A 23,695-nucleotide genomic window follows, 5' to 3' on the forward strand; every position below is an offset into this window, starting at 1 on the left:
ACCAGCAATCACTAAAATCAAGATTATTGTATATATGACGTCAATTTATATGTGACGTCATAGATACGCGCTTGCTATCTGAAAGTATGGTCCTGTCGATGTGTGAAAGGGAGGACAGACTGGCTTCACTCCCACTCAGGTTAGATGTCATCGTGACAGACACCGTGTGGGAGGAAGACGACAGGTCGAATTTTCCCGGCCAATGATTTTTTTTTTAAATTTATATGGATCAGCGTGATACCGATCCATTACAAAAATTTCGGAACCGAAGCCCCGAATTTGAATCATAAAAATGGTTTTCACCAAAATTGATGAAGTCGTTGATGAGTACGTCATGCCCACACTGCATGGTACGTAAGCGATAGTAACTTCGCCCAACATTATTTTCAGGAAGATTGCTCTGAGAAGGGGAAAACAACACGGGTACGCGGACGATGTATGTCCTCTCATCTTCTCACATGCCGTTCGTGCTTACGAAGCTTTTTCTTAAGCAGCAACGACAGGAGAGTATTTCGCCCGTGGAAGCAAATTAAATCCAATAAGACAAATGCTACTGAATCCTCTCGAGCTTTAAGCTCTCGGGCTTGTTTTTTTGTTCCCTTTTCTCTTCCTCTCTTCAGATCTAACGTTGCGTTGTTGTTGTTGGGGTTGGTGTCTAGAGAAAAACGATGACGGCTTGGAGTTCAATCTGAACTTTCACTTGCTGAAGCCAATGGAAGATGACAACCAAACAGTAGCGCCACCAAGCCCTCCATAGTAGAGTTTGAAGCATTTGGGATTTTTTTTGGAACATGCATATAATGCTAAAAAGCTTATAATCATTTTTGACAAAGTTGAAGAAACAGGAAAGAACTCCGAATTAACCATTTTCGCCAGGTTGACCAAATACAAAAATGACAAAATCGACAAAATTGAAAAAAATTGACTAAATAGACCAATTTCACTAAATTGACGAAATTGACAAACTTGACATAATTCATTGATTTGACAAAAATAACTTAGTTGAAAAAATCATAAAATTGACAAAATCGAGAAAATTGGCAGAATTAATCAAATTGACGATGACAAAATGGACAAAATTCACTGAATTGACAAAATTGACAAAATTGATAAAACTGACAAATTTAACAAAATTGAAAAACTTGGCTTAATTCATTGATTTGACAAAATTCACATAGCTGAATCATAAATCATAAAAATTGATAATATTTTTAAAATTGACAAAATCGAGAAAATTGGCAGAATTGACAAAATTGACTATGACAAAATCGACAAAATTCACTGAATTGACAAAATTGACAAGATTGATAAAACTGGCAAAAATCGACAAAAGTGACAAAATTGATTAAATTGACCAAATTGTCAAAATTCACTAAATTGACAAAATTGAAAAGATTGACAAAATTGACTGGCGAAATTTACAAAATTGTCCCAATTGACTAAATTTTGACCAAATTTACAATATTGACAAATTGACAAAATTGACAAACTTGACAGAATCGAAGGAAATTGAAAAAATTGGCCAAATTGACAATGACAAAATCGACGAAATGCACTTAATTGACAAAATTGGCAAAGCTGTCAAAATTGACAACATTGACAAGATTGACAAAATTGACTAATTTGATAAAACTGACAAAATTGACAAAATTAACAAAACTGACCAAATTGACAAATTTGACAAAATTGACCGAATTTTCAATTTTGAAAATGAAAATTGTTAAAATCGACGAATAAACAAAATCTAGAAAATTGGTTAAATTGGCAAAATTTACTGAACTAACAATGCTGACAAAATCATGAAAATTGATAAAATTGACATTATTGACAAAATTTAAAAAATGACCAAATTAACAAAATTAACGAAATAGACTAAATTAACAAAACAGAATAAAAATCTCAAAATAACAAAATTAAAAATACTTCGCTTTCAAAATTTTCAATATTTTTAATTTTCAAAATTTATTGTAACGATTTTATACATTTTGGTATCGTTTTTTACTCTAGCATTTGAAATTTTATCCAATAATTTTATTTATATATTTGTTTCATATACTTGAGAGGTTGAATTATTTGAAATACATGGTCAGGCATCTTTTTTCAAATTGTATTCTTAATTTTTATACCCCTTCCATTTTGAAGATATCATATGCTGTAACTCCAAAAGGAGTAAATTGAGTTAGATTATAATGTCATAGAAACGAAATCATACATGATATTCCAGAATCTAGTCATTCAAAAAGGTTAATTTATATGAAAATTATGATTATATAAAAATACTTTTATCCTAATAAAAACTTTGAATCTTTATTTCCTAAATTCATTTTGGATTTATTGCGTATGAAATTCATTAATCATAATTCATAGTTCATTTTGTTTTATATGTACCCAAATATATTTTACAGGCTGTAAGAAAGGCTACAATCCACTGTAAAGTGTATTAAATCGGGTTTTTTCTTAAATGATGATATATTTAAAATAACGCCTAATATGTTATAGCAATCAAAATTCTTGTTTTCAATCAAAGTTAGGTATTTTCACAACTGTTAAATATCAAATGCATCGATTGATTGACTTCGAAATTTTTTGGAAGAGATATAAAAGTCTAAGAAATTGAATGCTGTTTCCGGTTATTATTTTTTTTTTTTTTTAAAACAACAGCCAAATTTTCAAAAAATAGGATAGCACCAAGGTCGTATTTTTACCCCACCTTACTCTATACGTTTTGAACACTGTAAAATTTATTTATGTAATATTTTATCAATAATCTAATGAAATATCTTCTTAAATTGTAAATATGGATTAACTGGTCAAATCGCCGCGATGAATTGTTTGTTATTTTCATCGACTTTTTTCGGCGAGAAATAAAACAAATTACTTGCCAGTTAATCCAAACGTTTCGAGCTACTTTTGGCGTTTCGCTCCTCCTCAGTGGACATTATCTAGCGACCGTCATACTGTTATTCGTTGCCTGTTGTTTTACGACGACAGTACGACGATCGTTAAAGTCCACTGAGAAGGAGCGAAACGCCAAAAGTAGCTCAAAACGTTTGGACCAACTGGCAAGTAATTTGTTTTATTTCTCGCCGAAAAAAGTCGATGACAACAACAAACAAAATGGTAAAAACAATAGAAACTAAACTAAACTCTAAACTTCGTATGGAGTTGTTCCATAGTTTCCTGTGCAAAGTACAAAGATTTCATCTAAAACTGTACTCACTCGCTTGTTGGTACTAGCTACAGATAAAAAAATCTTTCGAATCCCTAATCTTCTTCTGTTGCTTCTCAGAACTGTGTAGTAACGTTTAATAACAAAACTCATAGTTGCATGCAGCACGACTACAGGTAGTTTTGAACGTCGTAGAGTTGAGTATTTTACTGAAGATTTGCGCAAAATAAATGTATCGCATTGCTCATTAATTAGATCTTTGTTTTCAGTTTCCCAAATACATAAAAAATAAAAAAAAAACCTTTTAAACTACACACTTTTAGCTTTTATGTGCAAATTTTCAAACAAAAACACTTAATTAGTGATTTCCTACAGCGTTTGCCAAGTGATTCATTTTGATGTGAGACATACACACATCATTTTTTAGCTTTTTTCATCGAAATATACTTGCAAACCTTTTTAAGAATTATATAATTAAGGGCTTGTGATATAGCTCAGTTGGCAAGTCAGTTGCTTTCTGAGCCGATGTCCGTGAGTTCGAGCCCAAGAGTAAACATCGATCACAGTTGTACCGGATAAGTTTTTCAATGACTTGTCCGCCAACTTCATCGTTGATATAAGTCGCGAATGACATACAGATGTTAAAACGACTATAATCGAAACAAAAAAAAAAAAAAAAAAAAAAAATTATATAATTAGAGCGTTCAAGCTGCTCATATGTCTGGAAGAAAAATAATTTTTCGTGTGCTTATATTTCATATTTCACCAATTTTCTCTAATTTTGTGTAAATATTTCCGGCTGGATTTGTCCAGATATTGCCCGGTTTTAGAGTTGGAACTATTAAAATCCAAAGCCCGGATTTTTTTTTTAAGTTTTTTGGGTAAAAATGCCCGGATTTGCCCGGCCCAGATACCTTAAGAAAAAATCTGGAAAACTAAACGAATATCATATATCTCATTATTTACTTCCTACTTCTCCTAAATAACGAGATGTTGCGGGATAAAGTATCTTGAACGTTTATAAATTTTTTTCGCAAAAATGTTCTTTTGCTCATCCTTTCAACATTTGAAAAATTTCTCCTAACTTTTCTATCCATCTTCTCCAATTTCCATTTCTTTTTCCAAGAATATACATTTCACTTATATGCCGAAATCCAAATTTTCAACAATCAGAATTCCGAATCAGAATTCTGAATACGAGATGGAAGTCTGCAATCAATATTTTTCCTTGATTTTATGATCAAACAATAGTTCTTAACCACAACCTATAATATTCTCATTTGGAATTATGCTAAATTCAAGTTTATTTGTTTCCATTAGATATGATAAGTTTTCATTAACAGGTGTTATTAAATAGAACACGAACAAATCAAATAACAGTTGATGGATTCATCTTGAAGCGATAACCCTGTTGCCAATTGATTGAATCTCAGTAAAATTCAAACACGATTCTACTGAAACCAGAAATCAGCCATTGAATTTGGCACCAAACCGGCAAAAATCAGCACCAAGCTTGAAGCAGGTCGCAAAATTGATACCGAGCGGCTTTTGAACAGAAACAGAAAAAAACACGCGAATAGTAACACGAATCACCATGTGGTGCCGATGATAGACGTGTGTGCCGGCAAAACTGTAAATTGGAAACCTAAAATAACCTATCTAGGGTAAATGAGGCTTGAATCCTTTTTACCTTAACATTGTGACTGAAAGAAATATGTAGATTTCAGGCTGACTTTATAAAGAAGGTCAATTTAAGAAGTGTGAATTTGAAATTTTATCTCAATATAGGTTGACACTTGGTTCATTCACCCTTAGGTCTCCGAAGAACTAGTGAAAACATGGGTTCTAAGGCTCTGCTTTCGGTTGCATGCCACAAATGTTCTCGACCGTGTAGACTGCTGCTTGTATTTTTCAAAAAGCATATGTAAGCTAGCAAGCACATGTAGTTGACCGAAGTCATCTGTCTGAAACTTGAAAGGTATGTACGTACAGCACCAGATCGGTTGCACAAACAAAAACAAACAGATAAGCTCCCCCACAAGTCCAAAACGTGTTTATGCAATACCATAAGGGTCTAACTTCCAGTCATAGTCGGACTACCTAGAAGCGCTATGGAACTTTATCGGTATTTTGAATTATCCATAAGCTCGTTGGAACCATGCTAGCTCGGTGCTAGAAATCGCATTAATAAATCACTATTTTCTCACACTTAACGCTCGGACACTTGAGAGGAAGCAGGTCTCACTTTGTTCTGAAGCTACTCAAGTTACACAAAGAAATTGTGGCTGCTTCTGGCTGTTTTGAACTATCAAGAGCACGAATAATAGGTCAAGCATCCTCTATATGTACGCGGGAATCCATACAGCTGTTCCCTTTTTTCCAGTTCCTTAGAAGGTGTCCGACGCATGGACTGGACGTGGTTGACTCATCGTTGCCCATTGCTTTTACTCAGCTCCAGACAACTTCCAACTACCCCCCGCTTTGTGTTGAATATTAATGTGACTGCGATTTCGTACCTTTCTTGCTTTATTTATTCTTCGAATTACACCCGAAAATTTTCGCGAAATTTTACTGATTCCACACGTAATCTCTAAACGCACTTTTCAAGGCACTAAACTTTCAACTCCACCAAGCTCCTCGGAGTATCCGGTCTAATCAGCTGGTTTCACACAGATGGCCGGTTTCCTTTTTTGGGGCCACAAAACCACTCTCAGATCAAACGGACACTAACGGACTAAATAAGTTCACTCAAGGTTTGCTGAACTTGCTTGCTTGATCGTTCGCGTGCGCGCGAGCTCTCCTTCAAAAAAGTGGGTAGGATGTTTACTGGTCGAGTTTCGATTGAAAACTGAGGCCGAACCATCCGGTGGCAATGTGTTTTGAACTTGGATTCGCGGTTTCGCGTTCCTCGTGGTTGGCGGCTGACAGATTTGGGTTCTAGCTAGTCGATCGAAGCAATACACACGGAGAGGCACTCAGCCCAACTCAACCGGCGACTTTTCGCGAGTTCATTCAGTATCACATGCATGCATGCATAGGAGGGGGAAGACGCGATAAGACGACGTTTGGATGGAGCAAAGCATGGGTTAAAGCGAGCAGCGGACGTTTTTGTTTACCGGTACTAATCCGCGCGCGACTGTTTATGCGTCCGCACATTCATCAGCATAGTCAGCCGTTGGACGAATGAGAGATTTTGGCTTTAACGAACAATTGGACGCGAGACAAAAATTCATAGATGTTGATAAATATTTGTTATGTTTACCGGTAGCCGGTATCCGCGCGAGACTTTTTTCCTGCTAACTGTTCAACTTCATCTACACGTCCTTATCTTCTTCGTGCTCATGAAAATGGTTAGACGTGTGTCCCATTTTAGGTTGAACCCATTTTAACGAAAAACCCTCTGAAACCAAATTTCACTTCATTCCGACCGTCCGTTAATAGGTGATGGTGTTACAAAAAAAACGCCTCCATTTAATAATGTAATCGAGTCATCAGCATTGATTAAAAAATGATGATGTCATAATTTCTCACATCTTAAGCTAATTTTCAAATAGATTTGACTATCATCGAAAAATTTCAAAAATCGAGCAATAGATGTACAAATGCCGATGCCGTAAAAACGAAACCCAGTGCACAGTGGGGATTTTTGATCAAAAAACGATAACTAAAGGGCGAACACGAAATTATTGCGACACCGAAAATGTCATGCCAATTTTCTTATAATGTTTAGAACCAAACCAAAATTTCAGGGTAGTTTTATACATACATTTACTTCAAAAATAAAATAAAAATTAGTCGATGGAGCTTTGAGTGGAAAATTGAACGCATATTCGCTCGATGTTCTCCATCAAAGTCTTTACAGTGTCATCCGGTACCAGTTTTTCATTTTTTTCCATTTTCTTAACATGTTCTTCTCGTTTTTTAATGTCTTCTTGCTCTTCCAAAGTTCCCGCTATATTATTGCCCAGTTCTGCTCCTCCGGGCACATTTCCGGACGGTTTGACAGGTTCATGCCCTTTGGAACAACATGGACAGAATTGGCCTTATACCACTCCAGGACAATTTTAGAATAGTTGCCTGCCAAACGAGATATTTGGAGGCGAACTTCGAGATTTTCTTCTTCTTAAATTTGTCATCCACATCGAACTTGCTCTTGCCGGTGAAAAATTCCAACCCCGGAATTTGCTTAAAATCGGCTTTTATATACGTTTCGTCGTCCATCACACAGCAGCCATATTTTGTCAGCATCTTCTCGTAGAGCTTCCGTGCCCGAGTTTTAGCCATCGATTGTTGCCACTCATCGCGATTTGGGAAATTCTCTACGTATGTACATATGTAGTTCAGCTCTCTCCTTTACATTCTGGACGTAGCTCTGCGACATGCCGATCTTTTGAGCCAAATCAAGGCTTGAGACGTTGGAATTTGCTTTAATCATCCGCTTTACCTTTCCCTCCGTCTTTTTGTTCTCCGGTCCCGGTTTTCTTCCAGCTCCTTTGCCGTGGTTCAACGTCAACTGCTCCTGGAACCGCTTCAACACTCTGGATACGGTTGAATGGTGAATGTTCAATATTTTTTTCCAAATGCCGGTGCGACAGGTCAGAAAATTCCAGGTGTTAGGAAAGAATTTGATTTGTCGACTTGCGTTGGTTCACCTCCATTTTCGTTGAATCGTAAAACACGACTTCGAGTCGGACAGCATGTAAACAATACACATCAATGAGAAAGTGTACAAAATTTGGATGATTTTTACCCAATGGTAAAAAAGTTATACCCTGCTGAATGCGTCGTAATAATCGCCTGAACTGTTCTAAATTCTGGAAAACTATTATTACTTATGCAAAACAAAACACGAGTAATCGAATGGTGTACACCGCCTTCTGATAAATCGACTCTGAAAACCTCATTTTTTCCCAATTTTCCCTATTTTTTTAGAGGCAAAGGTAGAATTTCCATTGTAGCAATTTATGTATCTTGCTACAAAAAAAAAAAAAACACATATAAACCATACTTATAAATTTTATATATTTCCATTGGTGTACTAAAATTTTTGGTACGACTATTCCACCGGAACGTCTTTGCCGAAGTGTTTCATTGGGCGCAGAACTTAGAAAACCGCGGAATACCTGACGAGGGTACTCGCACGCGCATGTGACGCTGCGATGAGAGGAGGGCCTAGCAAAAAGACTCTTGGCAACCCGTCTACTGGACGACGGAAATCGCGAACTTGCGTACTAGCTGATTACGGGCTAGTTGCAGAGAGCGAGGTCTCCGTCAGCGAGAGCGGAGCGAAGAGTGCCCTACGCAAGTGGGGCGATGCTTACAGGATTGTCATGGCCAAGACGCGGAGCGGAGATTTTCCACAGGAAACGTGTCCGAACAAACTGCGCGAAATTATCAACAAGCTGTTCCCATAGCACGAGGAAGTTCCATGGCCGAGGGTCCCATATGACTGGGACACGCGTGAAGAGGAGTAGATTTCGCTGGAGGAGCTACGGGACATTGCCAAGTCCTTCCAGCTGAACAAGGCTCCGGGTCCGGTTGGCATTCCTAACGTTACTGTGAAGCCCCACTCATGGAACATCCCAAAATATTCCGGTCATCACTGCAACAATTCATGTATGATAGGGTCTTCCCAGACGTGTGGAAGCGGAAGCGATTGGTGCTCCTACCAATACCGGTTAAGCCACCAGGTGACCCTTCAGCTTATCGCCGATGTGTCTCCTGGATACTGCTGGAAAGGTACTAGAGATGGTGTTCCAGGGCAGGATACAGTTCTACACCGAAGATGCGAACGATCTATCGGTTAAAAGGTTTGGTTTTCGGAAAGGCCGCAGTACGGTGGATGCCATTCAACGTGTCATTGAAGGGGCAGACGAAGCCAGACTGAAGAAGAGGAGATGAGACCGGTTTTGCGCAGCGGTCACTCTTAACGTGAAGAACGCCTTCAACAGAGTCAGTGGGGCAGCGATTGCGTCGTCGCTCATTCGTATTTATGAGGATTCGGGTATTCATTTATCTGTAGGATAGTGGAGTGTTACTTCCGTAATCGCCAACTACATTATTGTAACATTTTAAACCTCAAAGTTCAGCTTTGATTATGCACCCTATTGAAACGACGATAAAACTCATGCGAAACACACTCGAAAACGCACGAGCACAACACCCGAGCGAAAAACCTTGAGCGTCGACCAAAACTGAAGCAGCATCAACACCAAACTGCACTAGAACGGAATCGATAAAAGGGCAATGATTGCTGCGATCGAGTTTCATTCTGTTCTTTGGCCTTCTCTCGTGTGGTCGGTGAGTGCGACCGAAAGTTTTTGTGCGCTGCTGTTTGGATAGTCGGTGGTTAGCTGTCGCTACGACCAATGTTGCCGTGCCGATGCTGTCGTGTTGTACGTTTGGAGGTAGTTCGGGTCCAAGGTGCGATGTTGCCGTGGGAGAAGAGTGCAGGAGCGATCTGGGTGTTAACCCGTCATCCGTTTATAGACCGCTTTACGTGGAATCTGCAATTTTCATTGCCAAAAATTGAATTATGAAAGAGATCCAATCTTCTTTCGATCGCTCTCGCCAGCCGGAGCAAGGAAACCCAGAAGGGCCACGTAAGTTGTTAAAACAACGAATATTAGTGGTGCGTTGCTAAGTTTGCCGTGGTTTTCCTCAGGAAACCAGTGGCCCTTTTTTGGTGATATCTCTTACTTTTGCGGAACGAAACGCTGGAATCCGGTTGAGCCGACGGAAGCTGAGGCTGACCGTGAGATCTCACTTTACAGTATATGACCAGTGAGGGACTGGAAACAGTGAGTGTCAGGGGTTCCACAAGGATCGATACTTTTCCCGGTATTGTGGAACATCGTTTACAATGAACTGTTGATACTGCGTCTCCCCACGGGACGACGTGGTTCTCCTGACATCGGGCCCATCAACTGCAGAGGTCCAGCTACTCGCCACAGTAGCGATTGAGAAGGTGGAAAGTTGGATGAGCTCCAAGAGCTTGCGTCTGGGTCACCACAAGACCGAGATGGTGCTGATCACCAAGCTGATTTCAGCACAATCGAATCCAAACGTGAGATTAAATACCTGGGGGTGATGATCGACGACCGGCTGAGCTTTACGGCCCACGTCGACTACGCTTGTTAAAGAGCGGCAATGGCGACAGCAGCCCTTTCACGGGCCATGCGGTACGGAGCGGCAGCCTGGAAGGACGTTTTGAGCGGGCAGTGTAATCTGCAAAAGCTCTGCAGCGTGCAGCGGCTGATGAACCTACGAGTTATCAGCGCATACCGAACGTTGTCCTCGGTAGCCGCTGATGTTGTGGCGGGGGGTCATGTCCATCTCGGTCTTGCTAGAGAAAGATATCTTCTGCTACGAGCACAGGCACATGTTCGATGTGTGGAAACTGGCAGCTGGCAGCACCAGTGGGACAGCTCGGAACGCGGTTGAGGAATCCATCGCTTGATCCCTAACGTCGGATCCTGGATGGATCGAAGACATGGAGAGGTGGATTTCTGTATGACACAGTTCTTAACTGGTCAGAGATGCTTCATGCAGTACCACCATCGATTTGGACACGTGGCCACGCCATTTTGCCAAACCTGCGGTGACACATTTGAAACACCGGAGGACGTAGTGTTCAACTGTCTGAGATTCTGAGCACGTACCCCGCTAACATGCTTGCCACCTCCGGACCAGACACGACAGCCGACAACATCGTGAGAAGGATGTGCAAGGATGCCAATACTTGGCGCGTGGTCAGCGATGGGTTCACCCGGATCATGACTGCTCTGCAGAGGAGTTAGAAACAGCACCAGTCCGCGACCGGTGTAGGGTGACTCCTTCGTCGGGAGCATCTGAGTAGTGAAGCATATAAAGATAAGACTATACTTACTGGGTATGCCGAGCTGCCTGGTACATTGCGCGTGTGTGTTTCTAGGGTATCTCCACCGTTACTGTCGCGGAATATTCGAGACGAACGGGCCCTCGGCAACGGAGGCTGCGGGGATAAGACATGACCTTCTTTGTAGTCGAACTCGTAGGGGGAAGAGTATTCACGTCGCGGAATACTCTCGGGTAGAGTGGTCTCACGTCACCGTCGGATGAGCCATTCGAGTCGGGTAGGACGACATCACCGTCAAGATTCATCTGAGCCGTAAGCGCGAAAGACCCGTACGTGTGCTGTGATAGGCGCGAGTCTAGGATAAGCTGCTCTCGATTCGGCACACAGTGGGCAAAAAGCAAAGAGTTGCCAGCCAAAATGGAGGAGGAAGACTGGACCACAGTCAGAGTAGAATGCCCTTTCGGCGGGGGGCATTCGAGTAGTGTGCGTTCGATCCTAGCAGTAAAGCATACAAAGATAAGACTCTGCCTTTTGCGTTTGCCGAACTGTAAGGTACGTCGTGAACGTTGTGTACGACCGCCGCAGAGTATTTGAGTAGAACGCGCTCACTACGACGAAAGCTGCGGGGATAAGACAAAACCTTTTTCGCAGTTGAGCTAGTAGGAGGAAGAGTATTCACGCCGCGGAATACTCTCGAGTAGAGTAAATTCATGTCGTCGGCGGGCGAGTCACTCGAGTCGGTGTAAAATGACGTCTTCGCCGGGAATCATCCCAGTAGTTTTCGTAAAGCCCCGGACGTGTGCTGTGACAGGCGCGAGTCTAGGATAAGCGGATTTCGATTTCGATTCGGAACACGGACGGGCAAAGTGCAGAGGGCCTCGAGACAAACCAAGCGTAGCCAAGATCTCGAGTCGTTAGAGAAGAGGTCATTGGTCTCTTACAGTGGATTCGAACAGAGGCGGGGCGCACGATAGTCGCGGAAACCAAACAAGCCTCCAGTTACAAGTAAAGTAAAATCCCAGAAAAAAAAAAAACAAACAAACGCTCGGCGAAACATCTGATAGCAGACGTTAGGAGGATTTCAAAATAGTATTGTTTATGGAAATCGATTCAGTAGTTTTGATTCCGGAATCCGGGTCTATATGACCCTAACCGGTTCATTGTCTGTTTTTTCTGGGTTGCTCTATTTTTTAATTCTTGAATAAGATTGAAATTGTAGAATTGTAAGAAAATTTCATGTAGCTTAAACCGTTCCTGAGATATCGAATCAAGAAGGTACAGTTCGGGTCATATCGACCCTAACCGCCTAGGAGGGTTAACTGTGAATAATTCTTCTTTTCTAAAATTGTACAGCAAACAAAACCTTGATAAAGTGATTCATGTTTTTTTTAACTGTTCGTTATTAAGTTAAATTGAATTTGAAACTCCATAAAATACAACTGTTTGTATTAATAACCCATATTCATTAGAAATTTTAACGCAATTTCAAACTGCTCCAAGGAATTAAGATCTGACTTTGGGCGTGACACATTTTGCTTCCAGATTAGTTCATCTTCTCATGATGGCATCAATACCTTATATTAATCACCGCATAGAAAATGATGTCACTGCCACAAACTTTTGGTTACTTGCCTTGTATTTTTCCTCACTCTTTGATTAAAGAAAACACTCAAGATTCACGTGCTGCTCATGTGCGATCCCAACGAGCCGCGGCGCGAATTTGTATGTTGTCAGAGCGTCTTTGTTTGCCACCTTTTTCAGGTTATCAACTTCGTTGTTGGTTGATTATAAGTAGACCTAGTCTTAAGTTAACAGCTGGTTGGGATTTTTGTTGTTCCTTGATGCTTAGGGATTCAGCTGGACGTTTATAACTTCAAAACAACAAGTCTTGCGTAAATTTAATTTCAGAAGTCAATAGGCCTAACGTAAATGAAGCAAAATTCTACAATCATTGTCAACAATTACTCTATTTTTTTTTTTGTAATTCAGTATCGATTAAGTTTTTCTAAATATCTCTAAACATAGATTTTTTTTTAAATCGTCAAAAACTTCAATGAACAGTCCAAATTTGAACCCACTGACAAATCAAACAAATTTTCCTCAATGAGAGTTCGATCCAAATTGAGAATAGTTGATTAAAACGAATGGGAGGAAAAGTAGAGCACCACATGTAAATTCTAGAAGCTTGGTGATTGTTTAGATTAGTATCTACGTCTACAATAGTTCCTGACACAATTCCGGGTCGGTCAAGCTAGGTCGGTAACAAGTGGGAATTTAACTCCCACGGAAATAGAATTTGCCTTCTGCAGTCTAAAAATATCGGCAAAATACAACAGCCGTCAGCCAAACGTCTCTTTCTACAAAGTTCCAACTAGCATTCAAATGACGGATGCTAGGTAGGGTTAATCGTGGTTAACCCTTCAATGATTAGCATGAAAATTGTAGCTTTCCTTTGAAAAATAAAATGCTTCGTTTTCAAATTATTCTAAAAACCATTTATATCAAATAATTTGAATTTCAATAATGATATCAATTAGAAGTAAGTTTTTAGTCTACCAAAGGTTATTTTGAGGTCTGGTGGGTGCAGAAATCCCAATCCGCGTCGTCGCTAAGTTCGATGCGACCTGTGTGAATTTCCGATTGATGCAACCGGTGTGAGTTTTCCAATCGTAATCCAAACCAGCTGCTGGAAAAGAGATAAATCGAAGCGTCCGTCACGCATGACTCATCCGAGTTTCCGCCGGGACTTTTGACCCATATCACCTGTGATCGTAGAAAATCGTAGAAGAATGAATGAATGAAGCCGGACTTGACCACTCAAACTCTTGCTCTCTGCTAGATGGTTCATTTTAGTAACATTTTACTAGCTACTTGCAACTAGTAGTTCATTCAGAAATCTGTCATCGGGAACAAGAGCGGGGAAAATTACTTCGAAGAATTTACAGCGCAGCAGAATTTACGATCACAGATAGATTATGCGATTTGTACTGCGCCGAGTTGTTTGTAAACAAATTGCAAAACACTGCACTGGGGGTGGGTCACTTGGGCATGGGAATATTTGGATTTGGCAACGGTTTCCGTCCAATGTATACTACAAAGGCAAACGGAAATAGTGAGAAACTATCAGTTTATTTGGATGCACCCACGTTGTTTTTGTAGTTTCGCAGTAAAAATTCGTTATTAATCTTAACGCATCAACAGATGAAATGTATAGTAAATATTATTGTTTTGAAGCTATGTTTTTGCGTTTCCGCATCCGCGTCGTCGCTAAGTTCGATGCGACCTGTGTGAATTTCCGATTGATGCAACCGGTGTGAGTTTTCCAATCGTAATCCAAACCAGCTGCTGGAAAAGAGATAAATCGAAGCGTCCGTCACGCATGACTCATCCGAGTTTCCGCCGGGACTTTTGACCCATATCACCTGTGATCGTAGAAAATCGTAGAAGAATGAATGAATGAAGCCGGACTTGACCACTCAAACTCTTGCTCTCTGCTAGATGGTTCATTTTAGTAACATTTTACTAGCTACTTGCAACTAGTAGTTCATTCAGAAATCTGTCATCGGGAACAAGAGCGGGGAAAATTACTTCGAAGAATTTACAGCGCAGCAGAATTTACGATCACAGATAGATTATGCGATTTGTACTGCGCCGAGTTGTTTGTAAACAAATTGCAAAACACTGCACTGGGGGTGGGTCACTTGGGCATGGGAATATTTGGATTTGGCAACGGTTTCCGTCCAATGTATACTACAAAGGCAAACGGAAATAGTGAGAAACTATCAGTTTATTTGGATGCACCCACGTTGTTTTTGTAGTTTCGCAGTAAAAATTCGTTATTAATCTTAACGCATCAACAGATGAAATGTATAGTAAATATTATTGTTTTGAAGCTATGTTTTTGCGTTTCAATCTTGTGTTACTCATTACTAGAATTTTATTTTTGGGAATACTCGCAAAATTGTATCATTATGAAGCTTGCTAGATTGCCGGTTTTACCAGGACTTGCTCGGTCCGACCCGCCCCGGATTCCTGGATTTCGTTGAAAAAATCCCGATTTTTGCCCGGATTATTGTCACTTAGATTAGAATATAAAAAACTCAAATTGCATAGTTATAATTTTTTATGTTCACGTCCAAAACAAAATTTCCGAGTAAATATCTATCAGAATAATAATGGATGGTTATTGGAATCATAAAAAACCATTCAGAATCTGCTGACGTTTTTCGATAACAAAAAAAGTTGCAAGTGATTTGCTTCTTTTTTATGTTTTTATTCCTACATGTTGACAAATTTTGTTCGAATATTGCCCGGATTTCGTGTTTCGTGTTTTAAAATTGTCTAGATTTGTCCGATCCGGATAACTGCGGGACAAATTTTGGCAACCTTGATCATCATGCAGTTTCTTTGCTTCTTATTTTTTCCCCTCCTAAGATAAAATATTGACTTCGAAACATCATGCAACAGCGAGGTTAAATGCAACATTTATTTACCACAGAACTTATTCAAATTTCATTTAAATATAATGACTGGATTATATTTTCCATCATTCAATAATGATAGCAAAATGATGATATCATAGTTTTTCACATCATTCTCATAGAAAATTAAAAAAAAAGTAGAGCGATAAAGTATGTAAAAATTTCAACACTTTTTGATGCCATGAAAAATTTTACCTTTATTGGATTCATTATCACATAAAAAATGTTTGTCTTGGGCTATCGCCAATTTTTGTTTTACTATTTATTTTATTTAATTCAGTTAGGTTGGAAAAAAATATCAATATCTTTTTTGACACACCTCCAACCCCCCTCCCTCCATCGATTTTTCGAAAACACTGAAGGGGGAAAAAATAAAGTTTGTTTCCGTCCTTATTTACTTGTCTGGGGTAAGATGCAACAAAATTTAAATCAAAGTGACAAAAGTCCTTCCCATATGCTGGAATATGATTGTTTTGCATCACGCATTTGTTTACATTGGAATTGGATCCATCCAAACATTTATTTTTATGATTTCAGCTGGTAGAATTATTTACCCCTAAACGTGTGCAATGCCGTTATGCTTTTTCTCTATTAAAGCTTTATTGAGTAATTACACTGCCGGCCATAAGTTTGGATCACCCTCTCAAAAACATGAAAATTTTGATCGGCCAGGTCTCAGTCAGTTTAATACATATTGGATTTATTTTCATCTCATTCAAGAGATCGTGAGCAAAACCTTCTTCGTATGTATTTGACAAAATGTCACTATTGAGTTTATATGACTTGAATTTAGCTTAAAGTTGGGGCATTTATCAAAGACCGAACTTTAAATTCAAACCTGATCATCTCAGGGAGGGGTGAACCGAATTTTCAAATTCAAGTTGCATTAAAATCCTTTTTTCATACTTATTAAAATACATTCCGATCAGCAATAACTTGTTCGACAACTAAATTACAGTTAGAATAAATTTGCATTTTTTTACGGTCGGACTAATTGGTGAAAATCTTCAGAAAATAATGAAACTTTAGCTAAAGTTCTAAGGAAGTTAGTACATATTCAAAATTTTTCAACTAAATATCCATAATGCAAGTTCAACTCATTAGATTCCGTATCAGTTTACCTGATAAACAATACGTTGTTTGATAACAGAGATACGCGTGAAAAAAAATGCATATTTTAGAAGACTGATCCCACAAATTTAAACAAATTAAACAAACTTATTATAATAAGTATGAAAAAAGGATCGAATACAACTCGAAATTTGGTCCACTCCATCCCGAGATGATCGGGTTTGAATTTTAAGTTCGGTTTTTAAAAAAATGTTCCAACTTAAAACAAAATTCAAGTCTTATAAACTCTATGTTAACATTTTGTCAAATACATACAAAGAAGGTTTTGCAAACGATCTCTTGAATGAGATAAAAAGACTTCCAATATGTATTAAGATGGCTTAGATATGGCGGATCAAAATTTTCATGTTTTGGAGGAGGTGATCCCAAACTTTTGGCTGGCAGTGTACACAGTGAGCGAAATAAGAATAGCACCACTATGTGTTTTGTTTGTTAAAATATGAATACTTGAAAAATACGAAAATTTTCTTCCACAGTTTGTTCTGAATTGCTTAACGGATAAATCAAGCATAAGTTTACTTTTTTGGGCGTAGCAATTGGCGTTGAGGACCAAAAATGTGAAAAAAGGGTGCGAAATAAGAATAGCAACACTTGACTTTTTCAACAAAAACAAGATAATTTTTCAAAATTTACTGTGTAAAAGTGAATAACAAACTTCTACGAATTATTTGAATAGCGTACTGCATTTTAGGAGTTTTCCAAAACTTCAAAGGTTTGCAAAGGTATTAAAAGGAGGTATTAAGAGATGCTCCTCTAGCTTTAAGGAATTTGATATATGAGTCTTAAAACTTTATCAAACTGCTTGATTTCTTCATTAACATTCATAAGTATGATGCAAAATGATGAAACATGGATATGAGGCTGATTTTGAATCCAAAAAGCAGCTTGGAATTCAAAAATACTAATGTTGTTTAATAATCAAACACTATTTCTCTAGTTTTAAGTCATAGATGGCAGCACTATCATGCCATTTAACCAAATTCATGCCCATTTTCGAATATTCGGGGTTAATTAGGGAGTGCTGGATGGTTTTGGTCAAGAAATATATACATGTACCGTGTGAATGCTTTGGAAATCCTAAGATCCCTAAATCCAAAAAAAATAGAATTGCATCAAGGTCACTAAAAGTGAATTTTTTGGACCGATTATAAAAATAAAGTTATACTTTGTGATGGAGCTTGATGGAGCAGACGGCTAGCAGTATTAGGCTGGAACAAATATCAATTTCTTCTTTTGTCACCCCCCCCTTCGAAATTTCCAAAACCCCGAAGGGGGAAATAAATAAAGTTTAAAGTAGTTTATGAAAATTTCGAAAAAAATACCAATATCTGAAAGATTACAAGACCAAAAAACAAATTTATGAAGATGGGAGTTATTCCACCTTTTGTTTTCTTGATTTGATTGAGTTATATGATAAAAATTTACTTGATTTAGAGGTTTTGTGCAACAATATAGTATGTGATTTTTGTTGCATACAAGCTTCCGTGCAATTTATTCCAATTTATTTGTTTTTCGCATTATTTTTTATTGTCCCCCCCCCCCTCGCGATGTTCCAACTCCGAGTGACAAAAGTACGATTTGAAATTTTTTCCGGCCTTATTGGTATGATTTGCAATTGAATCGGAAGTTGAGATGAGCAGGATTTTTTTCAGTTGTAAATTTTTGTGCTGGTGATTCTTTTGCAAATCCGGAAAAGCTTTCTGCAGCGTGAACTTCCACAAAACTGTGATGGGAAAATACCTCAAAATGATGAATATGGGCCTAAATAAACCTGGAAAATCAATATTGAGACTAAATTTGGTTTTAACTGCAACATAGTGCTGCCATCTATGACTTGAAACTGGAAAAAGTGTGGATTACTAAACAAAATCTAAGTTTTTGATTTCCAACCTATTTTTTTCTGATTCAAAATTAATCTCGAATGTTTGTTTCATCATTTCACGTCATTTTTATGAAGAAAGTAAGTAGTTTGATAAAAAATTACCGCTCAAATATCAAATTCCTTAACGCTAGAGGAGCATTTCTTAAAACCCCCATTTAATACCTTTGAAAACCATTGGAATTCTGGAAAACTCCCAAAATGCAGTTATCTATTTAAATAATTCGTAGCAGCATTATTATTCACTTTTACACAGTAAATTTTGAAAAATTATCTTGTTTTTGTTGAAAAACTCAAGTGGTGCCAGTCCAAGTCCTAGTCCAAGTCCTTGTCCAAGCCCTAGTCCAAGTCCTAGTCCAAGTCCTAGTCCAAGTCGTAGTCCAAGTCCTAGACCTAGTCCAAGTCCAAGTCCAAGTCCTAGTCCAAGTCCTAGTCCAAATCCTAGTCCTAGTCCTAGTCCTAGTCCTAGTCCAAGTCCTAGTCCAAGTCCAAGTCCAAGTCCTAGTTCAAGTCCTAGTCCAAGTCCTAGTCCAAGTCCTAGTCCAAGTCCAAGTCCAAGTCCTAGTCCAAGTCCTAGTCCTAGTCCAAGTCCTAGTCCTAGTCCAAGTCCTAGTCCAAGTCCTAGTCCAAGTCCTAGTCCAAGTCCTAGTCCAAGTCCAAGTCCTAGTCCAAGTCCTAGTCCAAGTCCTAGTCCAAGTCCTAGTCCAAGTCCTAGTCCAAGTCCTAGTCCAAGTCCTAGTCCAAGTCCTAGTCCAAGTCCTAGTCCAAGTCCTAGTCCAAGTCCTAGTCCAAGTCCTAGTTCAAGTCCTAGTCCAAGTCCTAGTCCAAGTCCTAGTCCAAGTCCTAGTCCAAGTCCTAGTCCAAGTCCTAGTCCAAGTCCTAGTCCAAGTCCTAGTCCAAGTCCTAGTCCAAGTCCTAGTCCAAGTCCTAGTTCAAGTCCTAGTCCAAGTCCTAGTCCAAGTCCTAGTCCAAGTCCTAGTCCAAGTCCTAGTCCAAGTCCTAGTCCAAGTCCTAGTCCAAGTCCTAGTCCAAGTCCTAGTCCAAGTCCTAGTCCAAGTCCTAGTCCAAGTCCTAGTCCAAGTCCTAGTCCAAGTCCTAGTCCAAGTCCTAGTCCAAGTCCTAGTCCTAGTCCAAGTCCTAGTCCAAGTCCTAGTCCAAGTCCTAGTCCAAGTCCTAGTCCAAGTCCTAGTCCAAGTCCAAGTCCTAGTCCAAGTCCTAGTCCAAGTCCTAGTCCAAGTCCTAGTCCAAGTCCTAATCCAAGTCCTAGTCCAAGTCCTAGTCCAAGTCCTAGTCCAAGTCCTAGTCCAAGTCCTAGTCCAAGTCATAGTCCAAGTCCTAGTCCAAGTCCTAGTCCTAGTCCAAGTCCTAGTCCAAGTCCTAGTCCAAGTCCTAGTCCAAGTCCTAGTCCAAGTCCTAGTCAAAGTCCTAGTCCAAGTCCTAGTCCAAGTCCTAGTCCAAGTCCTAGTCCAAGTCCTAATCCAAGTCCTAGTCCAAGTCCTAGTCCAAGTCCTAGTCCAAGTTTTATTGAAGTTGACAGCATTGACCAAATTTCTTGATTGTCGATTTTTATATTAATTCAGAATTTTTCATTGACTATGCTAGTTTACTTTTCGGTTTTTTGAAGATCGGGCTCATATGGGTTGTTTCTCATACATTTTCAAGTTTCTCTGCCAAATTCGAGATCTTTTGATACATGTCATCTCTGTTCTGCGCTTTGACTTTGTTGACATTATGATGTTTGTATTAGCAGTGGCTTGCTAGAACTCTCATAAGAAAATTTTCAAGAAAAATGAACTTTTTTTAACAAAGACTCATTGCTCAGAGCAGAGATTAGTTGAATGGATCTCGATTTGGCAGAAATGCTTGAAAATGCATGAGGAACAACCCATATGAGACCGGCTTTGAAAAAAAGCTGAAAAGTGAACTAATCTGCTATGCACACTAAAGGGTGTCCACGATGAAATTGCCACACACAAAATTAATTCGGAAAATTCGAGGTTTTCATTCGATTGACATCAAATTTTCAGGGATTGAAAAATAATTTTTAAAATCCATTTTACCATTTTTCTCGTATTTTATTGACAGTCTATAGTCCATACGCAAATGTCCGCACCTTGGCCTTAACCCCAGTCTTAAGATTCTGCACAACCTGTTAATCAACTGTTTTTTGCATGTTAACCCATACTTTCTTCAGTTCCTCGACTGTCTTCACTACCTTAGATTGTTTAAGAAGGTGCTGCTTCATAATTGCTCAGTGCTTCTAGATGGGGCGGAGCTCCGGAGTGTTGAACATTTTCGGCACGAAATTGACCTTATTGTCCGGATACCACTTCAGTACTTCTTTGGAGTAGTGGCATAAGGTCAAATCCAGCCAGAAGATTGTTGGGACATTGCGGGCCTTCTGGAGAGGAAGCAGCCGCTTCTGGAGGCACTCTTTCATGTAAACCTGTCCGTCCATTATGACCTGGATCACGAAAGGTGCACTCCGCTTCCCGCACGTACAAATGGCTTTCCAAACCAGGAATTTATTCGCAAATTTGGACATCTTCTGAGTGCGGACATGTTCCGTAATGCTGAACTTATCCTTGGTCGTGAAAAACAGGTTGCCGGGGATCTGTTTAAAGTCGGTCTTCACATATGTTTCGTCGTCCATGATGCAGCATTCAACTTTCTTCAGCATGTTGAAGTACAACTTCCTGGCACGGATTTTGGCGGACGGAGGCTTTCGGGTTTCGGTTGAAGGCCCTAACTACGTGGTTGTGATTTTTGGTGTTGTACGAAATACTTTATCCTTCACTTCTGGGTTTCCGATCGGTGGTCAATCGTTCCACCGTGAAATTCGCGATTCCCGACGTTTTAGCGATGGAACGATGCGAGAGATCCTTGTTCTCGTGATGAATGCGCAAGATTTTATCACGCACGAGCTGTTCTTTCGACTTCATTTCCGCGAGTTTCGGTCACATGACTTTAAAACTTGCAGGATGTAAACAATGCACTATGAATTAAATCCACTCAAATTTTCATTAAATCCTACCCAACAGTTAAAATGTTAGAGAAATTTCATAGTGAGGCAATTTTATCGTCCATCCTTTATGACAAGCTATTTGTATCTGTGGTCTGCGGTCAAGTATTTTCTTTACAAAAGGTACAATAAATGCTCAAGTTTACAAAAATGAATGCTTAAAAAACAGATTGCTGCCCCTTTATAAAAAGCATCAGTATCCCTCTCTCTTCTGGCCGAATTTGAACGATACCAGGCGATTGTGAAGAGGATTTTTAGGAAGGAGGAGACAGTTTCTAAAAGCATGGAAGGATTTGAGAAAAATTGGAAGGCAGCATACAGGAAAAAATTAAAATATATATATATATATATATATATATATATATATATATATATATATATATATATATATATATATATATATATATATATATATATATATATATATATATATATATATATATATATATATATATATATATATATATATATATATATATATATATATATATATATATATATATATATATATATATATATATATATATATATATATATATATATATATATATATATATATATATATATATATATATATATATATATATATATATATATATATATATATATATATATATATATATATATATATTAGTTTAAATCATACATTTTTTTGATGAATCAAATTTTAATTTGAAAAAAATGTGATTCAAAACCATATTCCAGTATCTGGAACGAGATAAACAAGGTGTCACTTTGATTTGCATTTGTTGCATCTTATCCCAGATAGGTAACTGAATTGAAAAAAAAATATCTAAAAAAATTGATGATTTCCCGAAAAATATTTTTACACCAACAGTGTTGGTACAGGATGAAAAAGTCGATATATGTAGCTTTTTACGGCATAGAAGATTGTTGAAATTTATACATGTATTGCGTAATCACGCAATTCATTTTCTATGAGAATGAATTATTTAAATAACTAGCATAACAATTGTCGCATCTTACCCTGTTCAAATAATTTATCTCTGTTCTGATTTAGTGAAACTTATTATTAATCTTTAATTAAAAATAAATTCAACTTAACGATTTTTTTCTTATTTCTCTTCAATTCCAGGCACTCCGAGAAGCTCCACCACGATGTGGAGTCGATGGCGTCCATCAATTCTACTGGTAGTCACCTGTTGGATGGCCGCGTTGACGACCCAAGGAGTCAGCACTAGTCAGAGCAGCAACGGCAACTTCAAGATCAACCCGAAACCGTGCTCGGTCAATGGAATCGAGGGCACCTGTATGTTCGTGTGGGAATGCATCCGCTCCGAGGGCCAGCATGTCGGCGTTTGTGTGGATTCGTTCATGTTCGGATCCTGCTGCTCCCACAATCTCACCGACAACGTGATCCCGCAGAACTTCCACCAGACGGTCACCTACCGACCGAAGCCAAACAAGTACAAGCCGCCGAAGCCAAGGTCATTTGAAAACTTTTTCAGTTCTTAATTATTATCTTTAATTTTATAACTTCACAAAAATTGTTTGCTTTGAAAATGTTTAACATTCCAGCATTTTATCTATTAACTTGTTCACTCATTGTAACTGTTCGATGTTAACAATTCCACTTATCCTTATCAAAAAAACGCCACCAAATTAATTGATTCCCATGCATTTTTCTGTGTTTATCTCATTCCATCGGTGTGTACCTGCCCTGCCCCAACGAAACCGAAAACCAAACCAAACCAACCTGCTTGTCGCTGACCCCAACCCCTTCGAAATTAATTTCCGACTACAAACAGTACTTTTGTCAGTAGTAACGGCTTTACCACAATCTATCGGCCGGGAAACGGCGGCACTTTGGTGATCCGGCCATCGCATCATCATCCAAATCACCACAAGCCGCCCCCGCATTCGTCGAGCAACAATTTCGTCAGCAGTAGCAGCAACAGCAACAATTTTGGCGGCAGTGGCGCTGCCAGCAGTCAACACTTTAGTCAAAAGCCCACAGAGGGCACTGTAAATAAACACTCTACCTTATCGACGCCAGCGCAGCAAAACGACCTGGAGATGGCGGCCAGTAGTATGTCGACAGGTGAGTGTCCTTGCTAGACGTTACGTTTTTTCAGGGTAACGCTTTGAAAAAGTCGATTGAGGTTTTCAAGGGAACGCATGGTTGTTGCTAGAAAGACCGTTATAAAGATCATGA

At 38.9% G+C, this 23,695-nt stretch overlaps 2 protein-coding genes across 2 annotated transcripts in view; one reads left to right on the top strand and one right to left on the bottom strand.

Annotated features, from left to right (window-relative positions):
* The window catches only part of LOC129758234 (UDP-glucosyltransferase 2-like), a 43,118-nt gene extending 37,059 nt beyond the window's left edge, over window positions 1–6,059 (bottom strand). The window contains exon 1 of the mRNA XM_055755704.1: window positions 5,686–6,059. The gene's annotated coding sequence lies outside the window, so the exon portion shown is untranslated. The remainder of the gene's footprint in view (window positions 1–5,685) is intronic.
* Window positions 1–23,695, top strand: part of LOC129758233 (serine proteinase stubble) — a 617,997-nt gene that overhangs the window by 429,570 nt on the left and 164,732 nt on the right. Inside the window, exons 8-9 of the mRNA XM_055755703.1 lie at window positions 22,616–22,967; window positions 23,289–23,581. Of these exons, the coding sequence (XP_055611678.1) occupies window positions 22,616–22,967; window positions 23,289–23,581 (645 nt within the window). The remainder of the gene's footprint in view (window positions 1–22,615; window positions 22,968–23,288; window positions 23,582–23,695) is intronic.

The sequence above is a fragment of the Uranotaenia lowii genome, chromosome 3 (genome assembly GCF_029784155.1).
Source record: "Uranotaenia lowii strain MFRU-FL chromosome 3, ASM2978415v1, whole genome shotgun sequence".
In the NCBI taxonomy this organism is placed as follows: domain Eukaryota; kingdom Metazoa; phylum Arthropoda; class Insecta; order Diptera; family Culicidae; genus Uranotaenia; species Uranotaenia lowii.